The sequence below is a fragment of the Apus apus genome, chromosome 4 (genome assembly GCF_020740795.1).
Source record: "Apus apus isolate bApuApu2 chromosome 4, bApuApu2.pri.cur, whole genome shotgun sequence".
NCBI lineage: Eukaryota > Metazoa > Chordata > Aves > Apodiformes > Apodidae > Apus > Apus apus.
Window position 1 is genome coordinate 50,254,953 of NC_067285.1, and position 23,125 is coordinate 50,278,077.

The 23,125-nt window shown below is 43.0% G+C and overlaps 1 protein-coding gene across 7 annotated transcripts in view; it reads left to right on the forward strand.

The window, feature by feature from the left end:
* Positions 1–2,138: 2,138 nt before the first annotated feature.
* JADE1 (jade family PHD finger 1) overlaps positions 2,139–23,125 on the forward strand; it is a 48,218-nt gene continuing 27,231 nt past the window's right edge. The window contains exons 1-3 of one of the 7 annotated variants that reach the window (XM_051616507.1): positions 2,139–2,221; positions 8,497–8,674; positions 12,180–12,257. In XM_051616507.1, the coding sequence (XP_051472467.1) occupies positions 12,206–12,257 (52 nt within the window). In that variant the 5' untranslated portion in view covers positions 2,139–2,221; positions 8,497–8,674; positions 12,180–12,205. Of the gene's footprint in view, positions 2,222–2,335; positions 2,381–3,560; positions 3,639–3,832; positions 3,921–4,174; positions 4,753–8,496; positions 8,675–12,179; positions 12,258–23,125 lie in introns of those variants that run through there. The other 6 variants (XM_051616506.1, XM_051616505.1, XM_051616504.1 and 3 more) reach the window with 6 other exon arrangements.

Below are 23,125 nucleotides of genomic sequence, written 5' to 3' on the forward strand. Positions count from 1 at the left end.
ACAGGAAAGTTTTGTTCCTTTTTGGAAACTAGAGCACATTCACATTTAAGTTTTTCTCAGAAGCCAGTTCTGAACTTTCTTGGAAAGAATTCAGAAAAGTGGGACAAGCAACATTTCCAGTTATCCTTCAGTCTTTTAAAATGGACACTATTTAAAAATAAATAAAACCAAATTAATCCAGTAGAAGTGCACACCTCTGTAGAGTAAATGCCACCTGACAATAGCTTTGCTAATCTTAATTACTTTTTATGGACTTATGAGAAGTAGTCCATGAGCTCCCAAGGGGCCTACAGACCACCGAGTGAAAAAACTCTTGATTTAATCTATTCCAAGGTTTCTACCATAGCACCACAGTGGGCACATGCCTTTTGAATGAAACAGATCAACACAGTGTCCAGACACTGACTCCTTTGGCAGTATTGAAAATTAGTGTTTGGGGTAGGTTCCTGAAAGCTCTGGGGTAAGATGCTGGGTGTATGAACGTAATTCTGGCAGTAAGGGACTATTAATCAGATAATGTGATCAGTTATGTCGCACAGATGATCAGAGGTGCCCAGTGGCTGTACCGTGAATGCAAAAAGCGAAGGCTCCGATCCTGCCAATACCAATGACATCAGTAGAACTATTGCTGAGGAGTTTGCTTGTGTGTGCAGAGCTGCTTGGGTATCTTTACAGGTCTGGGTGCCAAGTGTGGGAAAATGTAGAAGAATGTGTGTGTTTTCTTATTTTAATGTAGATGAAAACAAGGGGAATCAAAGTCTTAGGCTCTGAGATCTGAAGGTACTTCAGGCCGTTCTATGCATAAAATGACAATTGTCTTATTTTCACGGTGAGAAAATATTTTTTGGAGAGGATCTTTTGGTAGTACACTACTTTTTAGGATGTGTAGCAATGCAAGTACTGCTTCATTATTGGGTAGGTGGGTAAGTCGGCAGGATAAATTACTCAGTTTGCATGGATGAGTAACGACCCAGTTCTTCTGTTGAACTAAGGTGCGATTATTTGGCAGACTAATACTGCTGTGAAGGCTGCCTTAATTTGTATTTGCATACTATGGGGATTACAGTTCTGTGCCTGAGATTATGTTGAGTCTTCTCCGTGGTGTTTATTACCTCATATTGTATTTGCTCAGGAATTGTGCTCAAAAGAGGGAGTTCTTCTTCACTAGGGGAGCACAGGTGCATGGCGTGAGGGAAAGCGCTTTACGTGGGAAATAAGGAAATCTGCATTCAAACACACTTGTTCGATAATGGGAAGTTTAGTATATAATTTGGTGCCAATTTAAGATAATTTTGCTTCCTGTTAGAAAGATGTGAACTGAACCGCAGTACGTGTTAGCTCTTTCTAGTCTTTGAGAAGTATCAAAGTTAGGCAGCTGGAGGGATAACGCTGGGGACTGATAATAGGGAGCCTGCAGTTTTATTCTTGCCCTGGCAATTATGCGCCATGCATGTGGCCACAGCATTTTAACTCTTACGTGCCTCAGTTTCTCTGCCTGAAAAACCGTGAATGTACGTGTTCCGCGCAGGCAGCCCGTGCAGCAGGGTAAATTCCTGGTTGTGAAATCGGCTTATTTATTTTATTTATTTATTTTTAGAAGAGCTAATTGTTGCAGTGCAACGCCAGCAATGCCACGGGCGGGCTCTGGGTGCAGACACGCTATCATCATTTCCCAGCTGCCAGCCTTGCAAACGTTAGCTCCCGCCTGCCTTTCCCAGCCCTGCTCGCATGGACGCCGGGATGCGGCGGGCTCCGGGCGGGCCGGCGCGGGGCGGGAAGCTGCCCGGGGACACGGCGGCGAGAGCCAGCCCCGCAGCCCCCCGCGCTGCTCCGTCGGGCCCGCCAAGAGTTAACGGCAGCTCCCCCGGCGCCGCCGCCGCCTCCCACCCCACGCTACATTATTATTATTCCCCCCCCCGCCTTTCCCTCTCCTTCCAGTTTTGGCAGGGGATTAAAGTAGCTCCCCCCTGTGGCAGCAGTGACCCAGAAACGAGTTTGATTCACGGAGTCCTTCCTCCATAACAAGTCCAAACGTCAGTCAGAGGGAGCCTCTCTCTCCGTGCATGTGTGTGTGTGCGAGCGCGTGTGGCGCCGGGAGCCGCTCCCCGCGCCCGCTCCTCGCCGCCGCCGCCGCCGCCGAACTCATGCGGCGGCCCCGAGCCCTCCGCTCAGGGGAGCCCGGCCGCGCCGCCCGCCCGTGCCGCCGCCCCGCCGCCAGCAGGTAACCGTGCCCGCCGCAGCGCCAGCCGGGGCAGCCGCCAGCACAGCCATATTTGATCTGCCTTTTTTTTTTTTTTTTTTTTTTTTTTTTTTTGGTCGCTCCGGAGGCGGCGAGAGAGCAGTTTCGTGCCGAAGGTCGCTGCCTAGTGGAAATAAGATAGTACGTCATTAACATGGCGCCAAGAGCCGTGCGGCTCGGAACGGGGCGAGGGGAGGCGGCCGAGTTGCGGCTCCGCTATCCCACAAGCAACTTGTGCCGGGCTGGGGGCGGGCGGGAGGGACGGGGCGATGGGAGGAGGAGGGAGGGGAGGCTGTGCCGGGGTTGCCGGCAGCGGCGGGAGGCTTTTTGTTCCGGGCAAAGCGAGGACCGCGCAGCTTTGAAGGTGCAAGCCGCCAAGTCAGCTCCCCGTGTGCCGCTCTGCCGGCATCGCTGCCGGCTGTGCCGAGGGTGTGCGGGGTGGGGGCATCGCCCGGGCATCACCTTCCGCGGAAGGTGCGAAGCGTTGGAGCAACTTGGTAGACAGATGGCAACGGCGGAGCGCAGGTCCTGCTCGGATAGTGGTGTAGGAAGGGGGCGGGGGGAGCCATGGCCAGCGTGTGTCACCGTGTCCCCCACATGCCCACCAGACCCATCGCCTCTCAGAGGCGAGGGTGTGCTTGGGGAGGAGGTGTTTATGTGCAGAAGCAGCTTTGTAGTTACACGGAAGCCCCCTCCCCAGTCGCAGTTGGCTTTCGTTCGTAGGGAAAAAAAAAGGGCAGAAAAAGCTTGGAAAGCATAAAAACTGCTCATGGGTGAAATTAAGCAGAAGTTGCCTTTCGGAGCGGGAGAACCGCAGCCGGTCAGTCGGGCGCTCGATGAGGCAGCGGCGGGTGTTCCGCTGGAGAGCGGCTGTCATAGGTGCTCCAGTGCTACCTCCCCGAGCCGGGCGCTCGGTGGCTCCTGCTGGAGAATAAGTTGCGGAGCCCCCAGCCGCACGTCTTGAGAGCGTGTGCGGGGAGGGAGGCGTGCGGGGCTGCCCCGGCCGGGGAGGGGGGGGGCCGCATCCCAGCGCCGGGGCGAGCAGGCAGGGCAGCGGGCAGCAGGTGCACGCTGGCTCCGCAGCGCCCTGCCCCGCGTCGGGCCGGGGAGTTGAAGTGCGGGGCGCTGGCAGGAGCGGACACGGGGCGGGGAGGGAAGATAAGTGGCGTAAACTTCGGCAAGGCGCGGTGGGGGAGAGACCACCCTCCCGCCCCCCCATGCGGCTCGGCGCTTGGTGGATCCCTGGGGCGAGACGTTGCTCTGCCGGGGGGAATTCGGAGTTTGCTGACGAGTGAAGGGAGCGCCACAGCCGGTGTTGAAACGCGAACGTAACGCAAAAGAACAACAAGCGCGGGGGAACAGCGACAAACCCCTGAAGTTGCTCGGTCGCCAGTCAAGGGTAGCTCCGCGATTTCGCTCTTCCCCCGGGGCCCGGCAGAGCGGGACGGGTCTGGGCTGCGCCGGGAAACCGCGTTCCCGCCGGGTAACGGTCCGTGCTCGGCCTCCCGCAGGAGCCCACTGCGGCTCCAGCGATTATTCCACTTGCTGAAATTAGACAAAGCCGCCCTGATGCCGCTGCCACCCTGCCTGTCCCCGAGCTCGGGTGGTCGCCTGCACGGAGGATGATTTTTCTTCTTTTCCCGCTTTTCCATTCCCGTTGGCGCCCGCCAGTTCATTAATGGTAGGCGGTGTGGTGTTCATGATTTTGGACACGGTGTAGGCAAAGGGTGTTTGTTTGTTTGCACCGCCTGCTGGTTGGTTTCCTGTGACAAGAGGTGATACACAGTTTCCAGAACTGTCTGGGAGTGGGAGGAGAGACAGACACAGAAAATGAGCTCAAGTCTCCGCGCTGCTGCTGCTCAATCCGCTAAACCGCCGTCCCGTCTTCCCTCCTCCCTCCACCGCAGCCTGGAGATGGGGATGGGTGGGGATGGTGCTTTGGCCGTTTTCGGCAGTGACAGGAGGTTTGGGGGAGAGGGAGCGGAGCTGGGGGCACCAAGTTTGATTTGCAGCTGGGACCGAGCGGATTGGTGCGGCCGGCGGCGGGGAGGAGCGGGCGAGAGAGCCAGGAGGCGAAGGAGGAGGCGAGCCGGCCCGTTTCAAATGGAAACCGGCGGCTGTGCCGCTGCCCAGGAAGGTGCCACCCCTGCGGGGGAGGTATAGCCCGGCGGCACCCGGCAGGGAAGCGGTTCCGTCTTCCCTGCCAGCAGCGGCCGTGTCTCGGCGGCTCCGGAGCCAGGAGCCCTCGGCCTCCGCGTTAACGGCCAGCCCGCCCGGGCCGGGCGCTGCGGTGGGATCGCTGCTGGAGGAGCAGGAGGAGGAGGAGGAGGCAGAGAGCCGCCCCAAGCGACAACCCACCGGCCTAGAGCCGGCGAGCGGGAGGCGCCGCTTTGGAATTTATTCTTCAGGCCCTGGCTCCCGCCCTCTGGAAAGGCGGCCCTGAGGTGGCAACCGTGGGCTCGGCGGGTGGAAACTGCTCCTTGGGGTCAGAAGAGTCACTGCTCACCTGTGAGGTGATTGCAAAAAGCCTCGCTTCTCGGATAGAGTGCCTTTCCCTGGCTAAACTTCTGCCTTTGCCTTCACTTGACAGCTTTATTCTAATAAAGTTTATTAGCTTCACCTGTAGGTGAAGTCTGTGGGCTCTTGAGACCTGCCAGTCGTTCTGCGAGAGCCAGCCATGCGTGACATGCAAACGAGTGGTTTGTGTGGCTGCACACAAGCGTTAAAAATAGGTTTCTTCTCCCTGGATAGCTGCTAGATAGTATTAGGAATTATGATAGTGTTCAGCAACACATTTTAGTTGACATTTTAATACTAAACCAGGAAGGTGCTTTTGTGTGAGCCCCATTTTCTTCTTTTCAGAGAGGTAGCTGTGATTTCGAATAATTTACTTTTTAAGCAGGTGCTGTCTTTTAAGTCAAAAGCTGCCCACACTTGCAAACCAAAAGCCTTCATAAAAATGATGCAAAAATATATTTGTTATTGATTCTATTTCTAGAGGTTTCTTATACTCAGTGGGATATTGTTGAAACAGCAAGGGTTGTACATTTTAGTGGCAGGGTTTACCCTCTGGCTTCAGAAACCACTCGCTCCCTGCGTTTGAGCTATGTTTAATACATATGTTTAAAATAAAATAATAATAATAAGCTCTCCTCTCCCCTCACAGCTGCAGATTTCCCTTCCAGCTTCTCTGGTTTCATTCTCAATTCACAGAATAGAGTATAAAATCTTCAAGTCTTTTCCTCAAATGTTTTCTCCATGTGGTTAGTACTACTGCTTTGCTGTCGTGTTTTCAGCTGGAGCTGACCAAGCTGATGGCTTTTTCTCTGGGGAAGAGATGAACTACAGTGGGTGCAGGGTGGGTTGAATTAATTCACGGAGTCCAATTTATCATTGCTCAGGCTTTTGAGCAGTTGGTTTCACCCTCACAATTTGGAAATAATGTGTTACCACTGCCCAGATTGTAAGGTAACATTATGAGCAGACTTGCACAGGTGCATAAATGAGCATGTGGATTGCTGAGAAGTGTTGGGCTGATGTGTCCAAATTGTGCTTCTGCCTTTGTGGAATTTATAAAATAGGTGAGTTGAAGTCAGTAGAACTATCCCTTTTGAAGAACACTTCTGGTCTTGGAACATAGTTTTTTGTTTCATGAGACTTGGAAGATTTATTTGCTCCAAATGTGAGGTCTGTGGCTTTTTTGTACTGTGGACTGTGCTACGTAATACTGTGGTATTTAATTGGAGAAGTCTTCTTGTATTGTTGTGACTACTAAATACTGCTGTCAAAGCTTTCATAGTTTGTAAAGAAGAATTACAAAGTTTTAGGTGGATTTTCATTGTATAACCTATTTCTAGTGTAGTTCAATATTTATTTTTTTTTTGTCTGCGCACAGAAGGAAAACACCTTTTTTTTTTTTCCTTACTATGTCAGGTGCCGGTTGGTGAACACTGGGGTGGTGTCATAAACAAGCTATTTAAAAAAGAGTAAAGTAGTAGAAGCCATATGTCTTAATCTACTATCCATTTCATTACGACTATGTCACATTTTACTTCCATTTGTACAATAAGTGTTTTGAAATGATTTCTCATGTACTAGAGATAATTAGGTCTTGGTTTCACTGCAGTCAGTGGGTTACTTGAAGGAAAAGCCAGTTTTTCAGTTTGTCTTCAGGGTGTACATCTGTCATAATTCTGCTTTCTTCCCATTCTGTCTCTGCAGCTGTTCTGTGCAGTTTATTATAATGACACCCGTTAACACGGTTACAGTTAATTGTCTGTCAGAGTTTGAATTATACACTCTTTTTACCCAGAGGTTTATACAGTCCTTAAAAATACTTCAGGAAGAATTGCACTATGTAAAACCTTTGACATGAGGATGTGGATTTTTTAATGTATAATTATTTTTAGAGATTTAGTTCTGTTTAGCTATTTGCATAACAAAGACTGACACACTTAACATCTTTTTCTTTGATCATAGCTCTACTTGGGGTCAAACTGAATGAAAAAGTATGCTGTGTTCTAAACTGCAGTAGTAGCATAAAAAGTTCTGTGGTCTCTTGCACACAGGTGTACATGTGTGCTCACTGCCATGCCAGTTTTATGGGCTAATGTCTGGAGTTCTGCTCTGAGGAAGCTGGGAAAAAGGATTTGGATTTTTTTTCACTTGTATCTGTGCAACTACTGGAACTTAAGTGTGGGAGGAAAAAAAAGTAAAAGGAAAGATCCCGGCATTTCTGTACAGTGTAGCTTCTGGTTTTTGTTGGTTCTCTTAAATAATCTCTTGCAGAGCTAAGAAGAGGAACATGAGAATGCATACTGATAAAAATAGTGAATTTGCTGCATTATGTCATGTTGCTGATTCTAACCCATTGCACTGCATCTGCCAGCAAAGACTGAGAAGTAGGCAGACATCCTTATGTCTAACTGGATGTGATTATTTGTGTAGAGTTAAGGTGTTTGTTGCTCACCTCCACAAGGATATGTAAATCCAAATGTCATTTTGTGGCCTGACATTGATTACATTGGATTATCATCAAGTAATTTCATTTGCATAGCAGTTTACAAATATTTTGGTATAGGATTAGTGCTGTCTCTGTAATACAGTAGCCAGAAAAAACCTTTTAGGAGTTGTGATGTTGCCTTTAAAAATGATCTGAGCAACTGTATCATGTATGTCCAAAGTTACAGTTGTATGTCTGAAGTTTCTACCTAATCAACCAGTAAAACCCAGAGCTGAGCTTTCAGAGCTAGGGAGATGGAGAAGGATGGAGAAGCCACTGTTGGAGTGTCTCTGAAGCACAGTGTCTTCAACCTCTGGAGACGGGCAGTGGAGCGTGTTGCAAGCTGTGCCAAGTTCTGCCCTGGTATGACTAGCTCTTCTGTGGGTGCTTGGTGGCTAAAAACTTGTGGCCTGTGCCCCATCTGTGCCATTTATTGTAGTGGTGTGATTCCACAACAGGCGGTTAGGTGCATTGTCTTAGAAATGGGGTAGCATTGCCTGCAGAGTCTTGGCTGTTTCTATAAAGCTGTGTTTGGTTGAAGGCTGGCATTTGCCTGAGTCTGCTTTCCCCCCAATAAATGGGTGTTATATAGAGTCCTCAGGAGGAATAGCTACACACATGCTGTGTGTTGGTCTGTCTTGATTTCTGGAAGGATGATTTTTGCGTGAAGAAACAAACATCTTTCAAGGAAATTAAACTGAAATGGTGTACAAAAATTGCTGGGTTATGAGGAATTTACAAGTCACTGAAAACTCAGGGAATGTTTAGCTTGGTGGTTCAGCAGCCTTTGTTACATCAGGCTTACTGGACTCTGTTGTAGCTTTACAAGTGTTTGACTTACTCTCTAGGTGAACAGTTAAATAGGCAAACGTTCTGGGGTTGGAGTGAGAATTTGGGAAAAGCATCAGTAGAAGTGTCTGATACAGAGAAGAGAAGATACAGGGTTCAAGGGCGCTGTGTGGTTGGCTGCTTCCTTGCTTCAGGGAAGCATTCATGTTGCAAAGGGGGTTGGGAAGTTGTTCCTGGCATGTGTGGGTGCAGCAAATGTTTTGTGGAAACTTCTGGACTAAACAGTGATTACGTGGTTGCATGCAATTGTTGGGAATTGAGCTCCGTAACCTGGGTGGTCTCTCCCTGTCCTGCAAGTGTTGTGGGCTGAGTGCATAGTTTTTACTTAATATTGGTATGAATCCTAAAGCATGGCTTAAATGTTTTGCACTTTTTATGCTTATACGTGAATTCTCTTTGCTTGCAGGATTATTGATCATAGCCGATTTGTACCATTAAACCAGCTGTGGTACAGTCAGCCTTGATGAACCTGCCTTTACTTCTGACCCCTTGGAATTGACAGACCTGCTTCAGTTTCAGAGTATGTTTTAGGAGATCAGAGTTGGATCAAAGGCATCACATATATGCACCTGAGTATATTAAGGGTATGTCAAAATAAAATCAAGTGAAAAATACCATCATTTTCATCTCTGTGAAGAGTGGGAATTTAAAATACAAGTAAAGTGGCTGGCACTCAAATCTCAGGATAGGAGCTCAGATTAGGAAGGGAGAGTTGTATAAATAATTTTATTGATTGAAAAGTTTGCTAGGTTTTCCATTCTACCTTTATCAGTATAAAAATACCTGTTTATTTTAGTTAAGGATGTCCCATGAAGAATGATTTACTATAGCTTGTTTTATTTCTTCTTGAAGATTAAAAGAAGTAGTACTTAAATTAGCGGTATTCCCTAAACATGCTGGGAAAATGTGTATTTCTGTGGCTGAACAGGAACAAGCTGCACCTTCAAGCTGCATCTGTCCCATCATTATGCATTATCTGTGTTTATTTTTACTGCAGTTCTTGTGGAACTTCGAGGTCACCATCACCTGATAGAAACCAATCGTGGTTGAGGCAGAGGCACTGTGGTGTCCTTAGAGCAGCATTTCAGTCTGTGTGGTTGTAAATTCTTATTAGCTGTTCTCGTGTTATCTCTAGTCCATATGTTCTGAGCTGTGGATATGAACATGTGATGGGAACAGTTTAACATTATTTCAGAAGATGAGAAAAAGCAGGTTTATTACTGCTAATGACAAAATTCTAGGGGTTTAATCTTACGAGGTTTGAGACTTGCTCTGAGAAGCTAAATGCTGCTTTTCCATCTGTGATCTAGCTCCCTGTAAACTCAGGTTAGATTCAAAGATGGGAAAACCAAATCTGGATTTTAACTTTTTTTGTTTGGTTTTCCCTATTTTTTTTCTTCACATCTGTCTAAAAAGGAATCTCACAGAAGCTTCATAAAATGGGTTTTTCCCTTCATGTTACTTTTGAGAACACAGGCTTTGCCATTTGGCCAACTTTAGAAACCTGACTAGAGTGGACAAGGAAATTGCTGCCTTATCTAATAGTCTATCTTCCAAGAAAGTGACTTCTGTTCTGGCTTCTCTTAAGCACTCTCCACAGTTCTTCAGGAATTGAATTGCGAGAAGTGAATAGCACTCTCTCCTTTAAAAAAAAAAAAACAACAAAATATGCTGTTTGTTTTTTAAAGGCAAGTGGAAGGCAGGAGAAGCTTCAGGTCTTATTTTGTGAATTTGCAGTAAGTATAGCTAGGACAAGGTGAACTCAAAATACACTTACCCAAAAAAATGTGGAGGAGCAGAACTTCAATTTGCTTTTTCCTTGCAAGCTCATGGGTGTGTCTCAGTGTATATATGCTGTTATTTTGCTTTACGGTGCATAGGACTTACAGACCATGTGGGAATGAACCAAGAAGTGAGGATTTTGACCAGCTATATACAAGTAACATTTCTGAGATAACCTAGTTTTTCTTTATTTTCTTCCACATCCTCTTTACTTTGTTTATAGGAGATAATTCCATTCAAAGTGAGCATGTTCTTTTACATTGCTATTGTGAATATTTTGTACAATTACAGGAAAATTATAGGAACTACTATAAAAAGTACTTTACAGAATAGGTATTTATCCCTCTTGTTTTTTTGCCTTGTAGCAGCTAATTGATTTTTCAGTTCTGTCTTAGCCTGCTTTGGATCTGAATGTTGGCTTTCTGTCTTTGTAAGCGACTGCATGAGAACTTGGCTCTGGATCTACTACATTTATAGCAGATCTGTATTCAGATGATTTTGATGGTCCAGGCTGGTCTATGTATTTATTCATTGGCAGCATTTCCATCTGCCATGCAAACAAAGTTCTGGTCTGCTACAAAGTGCTTTTGGAGAGAATTATTCTAGCACTGTAAGAGATTGTCATTTATTAGTCTTTTTCTCTGGCATTAGACATTATGTGTGAACGTTTACTCTATGAAATGGTGACAGAAGGTCTTGGTGAAGTGAACCGTTCAGTTTATCTTTACCTTCAGTGAACAAAGTTTGCAGCTCAGAAGGGTTGCTTGCTTCAAAGACAGCCATATTACATCCCACTCCGTGGGAGGGAGGTTTCCCCCCACCTCAGTTTACATGTGTAATTTGCAGGAGGCAGTCTTGCAGTGGTCAGGCTCTTGCAACTGTACAAAGTTCACTGGAAATGTAAAAGAGAGTGCTTGTGATACGTTAGTGATGATAGAATGGATTCCCTCAAAAACCTCTTATTTTGTTTTACATTAATCACGTTTGGAAGTGAAGATATTTTTGTGCTTTTTTTTTGGAAATAGTGTCAGACTTTGGTTAGGCTTTTTGGGAATTAATTTTATAAAAGTTGAAAACGTTAGTGAGTTTACTACAGCAAGATGTTCTCAGTGAACTAAGTTGAAGTAAACTGCACTGGAGGGTCAATGAAAAGAGTTCTGTTGAAAGGTTTCTGGGAAATCCCAACATACATGAAAATAAGGAGGTTAGATTTTTTGTGCATATCTAGAAGGAAAAAAGTATTTTAGCATCTGATTTCCAAATCCGTACCCCAGAGATAAGTATGAGGGCTTTGCTGCTAGCAGAACTCCCAGACCTTGTTGATACTACGATTGATATGTGGTAAGCAAAGACTTAGGGGATTTGATGTGCATCTGGAGTCCTTGTCAGTTTAAGTTAGGGTGGAAATGCCTTTTTGCACTTGTCTTGTCACGTTTTTCTGCTCTTCAACTTTTGCTTTTTAATAGCTTTTTACATCTAATGCTGACTTGCTGTTTACAGCTTCCTTATTGTTTCTGAGTTTGGTTTCATTCCACAGAGAATACCTGTGAAAATACTAATACCCTGTAAACAGCAGTTTAAAAGGTACAGAACTTTTTGCTTTACATCACTGGTTCACTTGCAGTTGAACTTGATATTGGCAGAAGTCTGGTAGTTGAGAGGAGCTTCTATGTAATCAATTGGTGTTCTGATTCCTGAAAAACAGTCTTAGGCATGGTGCTGGAAATGTGCTTGCAGGAGGAAGTAATTTACCTTAGGGATTGGTGCCTTCTATCATGTGGATGATGCATGTTTAGTTAATCTGGGAAGACTTGGCTTGCTACTGCTGATGTTTCTTTTTTAAAATAATATGAGTGGATGACTTTAATCTTTAATTTGGTAAATCTGGCACTTTAAACAGTGGTTTAAAAATTGGTTCCAAAATCATATTAGCCAAAGTAAATATTTACACAAGCAGTAAAAATGTTATTGTATTGCAAATCTAGTGGCAGAATGGGCAGGGGAAGTTAAGCACATTGACTGCAAATATTTAGTGATATTTAAGACCCCCCCAGGACAAAATGTGCTTTTTCTTTTGGATGAAAAGTGGCTGTGGGGTTGTTATTGATGCTCTCCAATTCTGATCACCTGCTTGTATGATGACTCCCTAATTAAGCATCATTGAAATATTCACTGCTCATATTTCAGATGCTGTTTAAAGTTGTTTGTTTTCCTTTGTGTGCTGTAAATCCCTGAATGCCATCAGAAACACAACTTGATGACTCTGTATTATTGTCTTGGGCTAAGTGCTGTCTCACTGCTTTGCAGGCTGCCTGCTGTTTTCTGTGGAGATCATGAAACGACGAAGGCTTCCTAGCAGCAGTGAGGATTCTGATGACAATGGCAGTAAGTGCTCCTTTGTTGTAGAGTGCAATAGGTTATAAGTTTAAAAACACATTTTAATGCAGTGTTATTTGACAGAGGCATTTTGCGTATTGGTTGGAATGGTAAAAATGTGAATTAAAATGATCTAGTTTCGAACTCAAGTCATTCTGAGCACAGCTGGACAGCAGACTGAGGATTCCCCTGTCTGTATTGGCTATATGGTGTTAGTTAATAAGATAAAACAAGAAAAAGTCAGTTGTCTTCTTTAAAATCTTTGCAAGCAGTGTAATTTATCATTTCAAGGACAGAACTTGTATGGAGGCATCTGCTAACATAGCCCACGGCTTAGTATTTAATAGAAGTTTGCACTGGGATTTAAAATTTGCTTCAGTGTTCTCATACTTGTAGGCAATGAAAAGGTATATTGCATTAGGCATAAGTAGAAAAGATTGATGGTGCATACAAGTTGTTCTTCACTTAGAAGATTATCTTATTTGAGGAATAACTTTCAAGAATTTGAATTCAGTCATTTGCATCAGTAATTTGGATACAGAATGTATTTATTCTTTTCAGCTGTTTGTGTACTGACATAGCTAGCACTCAGCTCTGTATGTTATATATATACACCTTATGTTCGGATTCCAGGGACTGATAAATCTTTAAGCAGAAAAAAAAAAAGAGAATGGGGGAAGGGGAGATAAAATGGCAGTTTGGGAAATGTGCCAAGGTGTTGTATTTGCCCAAACAAGCAAGTTGTGTGTACTTGGTAATAGTTCAGTTTAGCCAGTTGTCACAGTGATTTTTCTGATTTTAATTTGATCTGTCTGGGTGCAGATCTTCAAACCAGAAGTCTTTTGTGAGACTTGAGTATGAAATGTAACAGAAGGTGATCAGGGAGGTTTTCCAGGTGCTTTTGAAAGCTTTACCCTGATAAGGTAGTTTTGTGCTGCCCTGTGGCCCTGCATAGGAGACTGCTTCACCTCTGCATTTGGTAGGTGTGTCTGTGCTGCATGGGAGTCTGCTCAGGTATGGCCAAACCTGCACTTTAAAACAACCTTAGGCAAACTGTTGCTGAAATGAAGGAGTGGTAAGGGTTGGAGGAGGTGAGAACGAGCAAGCTGATTAGGAGTGAGTCTAAATAGATTGAGTAAAAAGCGGTGTCAGATTTGACTTGTTTCTGGAGAGCTACCTGCAGCTGGGGGATTTTGGAAAGAAAAAAATCCCGAATCAGACCTGTTTTTTCTTGGTTAGAAGTTTACTTGGGGTTATGAAAATTTAAGTCAGTGTACAAAGGTGATGTGTACTTCCCCAAACAAAGATGTGTTTTTAATAGACAAATAGCAGCAAATGCGATGCCTTTCATTAGAATTTTGCTTTTTTTTTTTTTTCATTTCCCACCAGCTTTATAAGTGTTTCGTTTTGATAATGGTGTTTATTTTCACTTTTGTCTGTTGTTTTTTTTTTTTTCTTTTTACTCTTTGATCCCTTCATATGCCTTGTGTTACAGGCTTTACCAAATAAAATATGAAGTAGATAATCTTTGAATTGAAGTTCTGAAATAGATACGGTTGACTGATCTGTTGCTGATTATAACGCTTGTTTGTAATGGTGTTTGATATATAACTAGCTGGAATAGAGCTGTCAATTTACTGAATTAGGCTTTCTAAAAAGCTGTAAATTTGTCTGTTCCATAGCTCAGGATCTAACAAAATGAGTTAGGAAAAGAAAAATAAACCCTTGCCCTCTCTCTAAAGCCTAATTAACACGAGTAACTATTTGTTTAACTAATTAGGTGGCAAAAGGCAGTGAAATTTTAAAAGGATTTTCAAGTATTGCTTGAAATACATACCACTTCTCTAGCATCACACTTTGTTTTCTTGATCTGATTATGTTTTTCCCTTTATGAAGGGCAACTTTAGATACAGGTTCCTGCATATTTATTCTATTACTATAAACATGTTCAAAAAGATCAAGGTTTAATAATTAGAAGCTGAGATAACATTTAATTTAGGGTCAGCAAAAGCTCCAAGGCTTTTTGTTATTCACTCTTCCTTGGCTGTATGTCTGGCACTTTTTCTCCACTTACCCTGTTACAGGAGATACAAGTAGTCCCTTGCAACTATGTTTGAATGTCAAGGGTCTCCCCTTACAGGTTTCACCTTCATTTAATCTTATCTTTAGTAGAATTACTGATTACTCTCACTATGTTAATTTCTGTATTATTACTGTGTCAGTGGTATCTCTGATGCACTGTACTGATACTGGTGTTAAAAGGGTAATTTTGTTGCCTAGAATAGTAAAAAGTAAATATTTCTGTGAATTTCTGGGCTCTGTGTTGAAGGCTTTGTTTTTTACTAGCTATTTTTTCTTCTCAGAGTTTCTCAGAGGCAGAAAACAATTAAAGAGCCTATTCTGGGCACTTCAAACTGCCAGCTTCTAATTGAAAAGTTGAAATTTTAATCAACACTTAGTTGGAATCCTGTTGCCAAACATCTGCTTCAGTTCAGTCAGTGGCACCTCTTGACCTTCCAGAGCTCTTCCTGCATTTCCATCATGCTAAACTCAATAGTCCTTCAGCTTGGAGCTCAGCACTACTCTCTCCCTCATCTCACAAGGCAAGGGCTGGGCCTCCAGCTGTTGGGTTTTTTCAGTTCTGAAGCTGAGTTTTCATACTGTGCCGTTGTAGACTCTGTGAACAGGTGTCTTAGATTCATCATTAGTGTCACTTAAAGTGTTACAGATGTTGTTGGAGTGACCTGAATGTTATGGTTTGAGGGGGCACAGGCTAATTTTATGGTATCGATAAGAGGTCCTGACAGAGTGTTGTTAAGGACCTTGAGGGATCCAAGGGGCAGTATAAAGACGGGTCAGTATTCCCACCCATTTCCTTCCATACCCTATAAAAGCCAGGAGGGTGAAAAGTCTGCCCCTTTCTGCCCTTTTTCATTGCTGCCAACCTATGCTTGGACATCTTGGAGAGAGGCTCTTTGCCTTCAGCTTGCCAGGTGCTCTGCAGGATTGGGTTGCTTGGAAGAACCCTGGACCCTTTTCCCAAGTTGGCTCTGCCACAAGGGACTTTCAGACACTTATATCAGCAACGGTTTAAATTAGGTTTTGTATATATTTGTATGCTTTTCATTATTATCCCATGTACTACTGTTCTTTCCCTGTTCTAGTAAACCTGTGGTTTTAACTTTTAACCTTCAAGAGTCTCTTCCTTATTCCCCTTCTGTCTTCTCCTGGGAAGGTGCAGGGAGGAGTAATAGAGAACAGTCTGTTCTCTGTGTTTTGGTTTGCCCTGTACACTAAACAGAGACAGGGAATGATGATGCTTGTTTGGGGTAGACTCCGGCATGTAGACTAGTGCCACTTGTAAAATATTTTGGCATGAAGTAATACACATTTTATTTTATTGAGCTCAGGAATCCGAATGTTTAGAATATGGTAATAATGATGCTACTAATAATGGAATTTATCTAAAATAATAAATGAACATAGAAACATGGTTTTCCATTAGATCACTGGATTGAATCAGTTTCCTTGGTAGTCCTGAGGTGACAGAAAAGCAAACCTCCATACCCCAAGCACTAAAAATGTAGTTTACTGAAGATACAAGCATATCTGTAGCTCTTCACAGAAAGAAAAAGGCATTCTCCTTTTGTGAGATGACAGTAGTGAGAATGATTTTGATTTATGGGTGAAACACAGAACAGAAGAAAGCTGAAGAACATGACTGCAGTAGCAGAGTACATGCATGTATTTACTGACTTAGGTCAGATATTTTACTGTGGCTGGTTATATGCTGTTTGCAGCATTTTAAAGCCTTGCAGCTTAAAGACAATCTTTCCTCTTCTTATAACTACTTCTTTGCCCTCTGACTTGATTATTTTCCAAAAGCTAAGTGCAGACTTGAAGCCCCAAAAAGTGTTTATTTTGTGTCCTTCAACCTAACTACTGAAAAGCATTGAGCTGTACCCCCCTTAAAACCAGAGTTCTAAATCCTCCTTTAGACATGAGGCCAAAGCAGGAGATTTGAAGCACTGAGCAAGAGATGCCAGTGAATGTTATGCACAGCAGTTCTGCAGTTAGAGCATGGATATCTGAGTGTGTTCTCAGATAACAGGTCACTTTCAAATTTTTTTATCCATGCAATATAATTGAATGAAAAATGGCTGCAGGCATAGTTTCAGATTTTGAGCTTATGTCTAAATACAGAGGAATGGTATTGGGAGAGGCTTGGGGAAGGGTTTAAGATTATTGGCAGCTTAAAGTAATTTTTTTTTTTTGGTCATCTATCAGCTTGTTCGTTTCTGTCCCTTTCCAGAAAATGTATTACAGCAACTATAATAGATGATAATATTAGCCAGACCCATAATAAAGGCCTTGTGATGTACATACCATCTTTTTCAAAATGTGTAAGTAAATGAGTAATGTTTACCTCAAACTCAATCGTGTTCTTGTTAAATCCATGGCTGCATGGGGCTTTGATAGTTTTTAAGCATTTTTTGTTACAGTGTACTGCAACTTATTCCTCCATTGCAAAAATGTCTCTTTAGGATTCCAGATCTGGACCTTACTTTTTAGCTCCACTTGATCTGGAAATCAGCAAAGGAGGTTTGTGCTGAATATCCCGTGTGCTTTGTTTCCTGGTAAGATAATGCTGTACAGTGGAGTAGTTTCCATTTATAGTTTCAGGGCGTTTCTTTTGCGCAAATTGCTTGGACACGTGGACAGGTTGAGTTTGATACAAGATCTGAAGCTCAAACAGTTGTATTGTAGGAAGCTTGGGTGAAATCCTGGCCTTCTTGGTTTTCCAAGAGAGTTTGGTTGTTGTTTCCATGACTAAGGGAACTCATAGCATGATTTTCTTTACACTTTACTTGCTCCCACGATGCCTCTTCATTTATTCTTGGAGGGGTTATCAATTAATCATACTCCTACACGGAGGGTGTCTGAGAGAAGAACTGAAGATGCTTGCAGATGAGAAATACTTCTAGGATTTAAAAGGTTTCACATCAGTTCTGAAAAACAAAAGGTTTAATATTTATGCGTTATGGAATATGTAATTTAGATGGACCCTTGTTCTATCATTGCTAAACAAATATTATTTTAAAGTTAAATATATTTTGCCAATATCCATTGCTCTTGAATGAATGATAGGAATCTTAAGTTTAGAAAGGGCTTTTCATCCCAGTGGATTCCCATTATGTTTGAGTTGGATCCCAGAGTGCATTCACAAAGGTTGCTGAGTACATAACCTGAGGTGCCTATGCCATTTACCACAGAATTGCAGCTGCTGCTGGCTTGAAATGTGGCAATTACTTGGCAGTGCACATAATACTGTGCAGCATGTTATTGAAAAGGAAATTAAGAACATTTTTTTATTTTCAGCTGACCTGCCTGGTAGGTGAGGGATGGTGATTAAACAACAGAATCTAACGTCGTTACAGTGCTAGAATTTGGGCAAAGCAGCAAGTTTAGTGATCACTGAGCAGCAGGTTTTGTGATCACTGCTGTGCTTTTGAAAAAGGATTGTGGCATTGGTGCGGTGACAGATAGTCAGAACTAGCATCTTACCTGCATGTTAGGCTCAGTTGGGCAGAGTGGCTTTTGGTGAAGTTGTTATGCTTTTGAACACTCTGGAAGAGTGATTTGAAAGACTTACCTGGGCTGATAGGATATTACATTTAAGAAGGGGACATCATGTGATCATCACTATCATTTTTGGAGAGGCACATTCTTCTTCATAAGTCTGCTAATGTTGCATACCCCTAACTCCACTGGAGTTTTAAAGCCTGACAACATGACATTCTCAGTTTATGAGTGCTAGCTTGGGAGGTGCTTGAATTGACTTTGATAAGCTGTATTGTGCTAAAACTTTGTGTTCTGGTATGATAAAACATTGCTGCAGTGGGAAGCCTTGGGCTAGGGAGCTCGAGTGGCACTTGGGTCTTAGGATAAAAAATAAGATGGGGTCTAGGAATTCCGCATGTGCCTATGAGTGGTTATGTGTGTGTTCTTTGAAATTATAAAACTCAAATGCATGCTACTGAGAGAAGGGATCATAGGAGGGAACTCTATTGAACTGATGTGGCAGGGAGCTGCAAGGGCTGATCATTATCTGTGTTGAATACTGTGCAATTGTGCAGTGTTGTAAAGCACTGCAGAAATCATATGGGTCCATGCATTGTTCAGCAGCTGCAAATTGGGTAGTTGTCAATTGACAATAAATTTTGAATAGGATCAGTGTTGACAAGAGATAAAAGACTGTTGCTTTTTCCTGTTTTGATCTTGGGTGAGATTATTGTATAGTAATAGGCTATTATATAAAGATAAGGAGGATAGATGGGCAAATCCTCCAGCAACAGAAAGGTGAGAAGAGGAATTCGGCTATGGGAAATAGTGTCATGGGTTATGTTTGCATACTTTGCTATCTCTGTGATGAGCCCTGAACACTTGTGCACAGACAGCTCTTTCTATGCCTAACATAATGGAAAACTGCACTTAGAATAGTCTCGTCTTTTATTAGTGCTGGAGTTTGGGTCTAGACATGTGGAACTATGTCTAAGTGACATAAAGCCTTAGTGTAGAGAGTTGTGGGCCAGGCATTAAATGAGGAGACTCTAAGCATCTATATTTTCTCCTCAGGCTGCAGATCTGACAGAGTGTTGGCAGCAGCACCTAGTTGGTCTCAGAGTGAGCTAAGGAACAGAGGAACAGGGTAGGCATCTGGAAATGCCAGTGTTAAGCAGAAGTGACAGCCAGACATACATCCATGTTGGGGATGCTTTGCTCTGTTGTGCTGCCTGGTGTAATGGGTAGCGGGAGTGTATTTACAGTGGGAGAAGTGCTTTGAGACGCGCAGTGATCTGAGGCTTTGAAGTGTTCAGAGGCTGTAGCAGCAGGTAGTTCTCCAGGTACCACAGCTGGGTGCCTTGCGGGTGGCTTTACAGCAGCCTTGTGCATGATACATAATAGCTGAGCCTTTTCTGCTCATGCTGACTAGTGTATTAGTTGTGGGATAGAATTCCCTGAGGGCTGAAACTGCTTTATTGGTCCTGAGGAAATTTCTGTTTTGATGAGCATTTTTGGAATAAAAAAAATATTCTTGACTGATCATTTAATAACTTGAAACAGTTAAAACTGATTATGTTTGTCCTTTTGGGAAGTGTATGTTCTTCACAGAATACAGAAAAAGAATTCACACTCCTTGATTGCTTTCTTTTATTATCAGGACGCATATGTGTTATATATACCCTGTAGCAGTATTATAAAAACACTGTATTTACAGTGTAAGGTGTATATTGTAGCCTAGGGGAACAGAAAGTTTTCCTGCTGGAGTCTTAGAAGTCACTTTGCAACACCAGTAGTGTGTTAAAGGTTTGCCCCTGTTACTGTGAATTACGCTGCATTTGTGGTTTAGGATTTTTCTTTGCTTTTTGTCTGTAAGTGGATAAATGCAAAGGAAAAACTGAGATATGGTAGTAAGAGTATGATCTCCCATTGTTCTCAGTGATGAAAACCTTTTACAACACAGGAACGCCTAGGGCATCTGGAAGGATCGTAGCTGTGAAGAAATCAGAATGGTCTTGGAGGTCATCTTCTGGAGTGATGATGCTAGCTCATCCTTAGCTTGCACAATCGTGTAACAGGATAGACACTGAATAAGACACCTTTTATCTCTGATTTCTAATTATGGTTGTGATGCATGTTTTGGATGTGTTTGTTTAACTTCGTGCTTTGGAGTTGTGTGTTTTTCATATTCACTGTTATTCACATGGCTTTTGGTAGTATGGGCGGCTCTTTTAACGTCTCATTAATTTTCCATCTGCTGTAGAACTCATTTCTCCCATGAGGTATATAATGTTATCTTACAAAAGTTTTACATCTTCCAAATTTTAGTGATTCAGACTTCCCTTATGTTTTGGTTTTTTTTTTTTGTTTGTTTGTTTTGTTTTTTTTTTTTTTTAAATTTATTTTTATTTTTCCAAAACTGGGTTTAACTCTGTCTTGATATTTAGTTGTTTTTTTCTAGGCTTGGTGATTCTAATCCTTAGCTTGGGTCTAAGGCTAGTATTTGGAAAACTGTTGATCAATATAGTCATTTTGGATACCTAATGCAAGAGGATAATTTTGGTGAGAAGTATCTGGAATCTCTCTAAAATAACTCAATTAGGTTCCTGTGCCTTTATAATACAGAACAGCTGTTTTGAATCCTGTGTTTGTTTTGACCACAGTAGATTGTTCCTTCTGTATAATTTAGGAGTGGTTCTTACTTCACATATTTATCTGTAAAAACCAGATCATTAAGCACTGAAGTAGTTGTAATTGCCTGTGAACTTTTTCTTTCGGTGAGATCTCTTCTGGATTTGGTATGAAAATATGGAAAGGATGCTTAAAAGGCAAATAACATCCTTCATTTTCCTCCTGCATCTCTATTGGTATACTCAGAGTGGGTGGATAGCTTATAAATGAAAGCAGCTTTGGGTAATTCAGTGACCTGGTCTTGGCACTGTTGAAGGCAGTGATATTTTGCCATTAACTTTAATGGAAGCAGAGTCAAAACTCTTATTTGACATTTCAAAAGTAGTTAAATTTAATACTGTTACAGGCTGAATATTTTACTGTCATTTCACTGGCTCCTTCAGTTTCTTGCACTTTTGTGTCTAAGTGCTGGTGCTGTTTGAATCTGTGAATGTGTGCCTTATAGTTGGGTTTTGTTTATTCAGTGAGTAAATGTTTTCCCTATTGAAGTGAAGCCCTTGCCAAAGGTCATTTGTTAGCTACAGTTACAGATCTTAGTGGGTAGTAAAATCTCAGTCCCATGAGAAATTCTTCCACCTTTTTCTCCTAGTAATATGTACAGTCAGTTTAAACTGCTAAGAAAAAGATAAGTCTCTTTAGCGACTTAGTACAAACATTGTGTGTTTTCACTGTGCATTTACCAATTTTATGTGCAAGGGAACAGCTATTATAGAACTACATAAGAAACTATTTCTTTCCTTGTTCATTGTAGAAACCTAGTTGGCATGGAAAAAATACTCATTATAATATATCCTGAGGAAGGCTGGCTGTATTTGATTTGTCCCTGATGCATGGAAATTTTACATTTTGTGCTTTCATATAGCTCTTAAAAAAAGTTTGTTAAAAGTAGTTTTGATGCAAAGAGTTCACCTTTCCTGATGTGTGGAATAGTTAATTAGTCCAGTGGCCTACCCTTTTCTATGTGGACTGTGTCTGAAATAGAAGTACATACTAAAAGACACTGTGTTGATGTGAAATGTCTGCAGATGACACAGTAAATTAATGGAGGTGGAAGATACTGTAGGGATTATTCTACTCCTCACCTTTGTAGCTTCTCTGGCATGACAGAGATCTGGAAATATGTTTTAACAGCCACATTAAAAAACAAAACAAAACAACAAGCCCGTATGCTTGCTTACTTGTCTTCAGTTTATTATATTGGAGAATAAACAGAAGGAGTTAGAGATGCGTGCATGTCTGCAGGGCTGTGATCTTATTGGCATCACTGAGACCTGGTCGTATGGCTTCTCTGACTGGAGCATCGGAATGGAGGGTTATAAACTCTTTAGGAAGGACAAGCAGGGGAGACAAAGTGGTGATGTTGCCCTCTATGTCAAAGACCAGCTGGAGTACATGGGGCTTTCCCTGGGGACGGATGAGGAGCCAACAGAGCGCTTATGGGTTAAGATCAAGGGGAAGGCAGGCACAGGGAATGTTACAGAACGGGTCTGCTACAGGCTGCCTGACCAGGAGGACGGTACAGATGAGGCACTCTACAGACAAGACAGGAGCTGCTTTATGTTTGCAAACCATGGTACTCATTGGTGAGTAACTCATGGTACTCATTGGTTTGCAACTCATGATACTCATTCAGCCTCCCTGATATCTGTTGGAGGGACAACTCTGCAAAGCATAAACAATCCAGAAGGTTCCTAGAGTGTGTAGATGACAACTTCCTTTTCCAAGTAATCAAGGAACCAACAGGGAGAGGTGCTATGCTGGACCTTGTTCTCAGCAACAAGGAAGGGCTGATGAGGGATGCTAAGCTGAAGTTCAGCCTTGGTTGTAGCGACCATGAAATAGTGGAGTTCAAGATCCTTAGGGCAGCAAGGAGCACTCACAGTAAGCTTACTGCTCTTGACTTCAGGAGGGCAGATTTCAGCCTCTTCGTGGATCTGCTTGAGAGAGTGTCATGAGATAAGGTCCTGGAGGGAAGAGGGGCCCATGAAAGCTGGATTATATTTAAGGATTGCCTTCTTGAGGCCCAAGAGTGATGCATCCCAACTAAGAGAAAGGTAGAAACTCCAGGAGGCTGACCTGGATGAGCAAGCAGCACCTAGAAAAGCTCAGACTTAAGAAGGAAGCATACAGAGGGTGGAAGCTAGGGTGGGTACCATGGGAGGATTACAGGGAGGTTGTCCAAGCAGCTAGGGATCAGGTTAGGAGAGCCAAATCCCAGATAGAGTTAGATCTCACCAGGCTTTTACAGAGCAATAAGAAAAGCTTCTGTAGGTATGTTGGGGATAAAAGGACAACCAAGGTCCCCCTGAAGGAAGATAGACATGATATTGAGAAGGCTGAGGTTTTCAGTGACTTACTTGCATCAGTCTCCTCTGGCAAGTACCCCAGCCTCATCACAAAGGCCACAGCAGATGAAAGCAGGGACTGGGAGGATGAAGCATCCCCCACTGTAGGAGAAGAATAGGTTTGTGACCATCTAAAGAACCTGAAGGTGCACAAGTCTATGGGACCTGATGGGGTCCATCCACAGGTTCCCAGGGGGCTGGTGGATGCAGTTTCTAAGCCTCTGTCCGTGATACGAGAGGTCATGGCGGTCTGGTGAGGTTCCTGCTGATTGGAAAAAA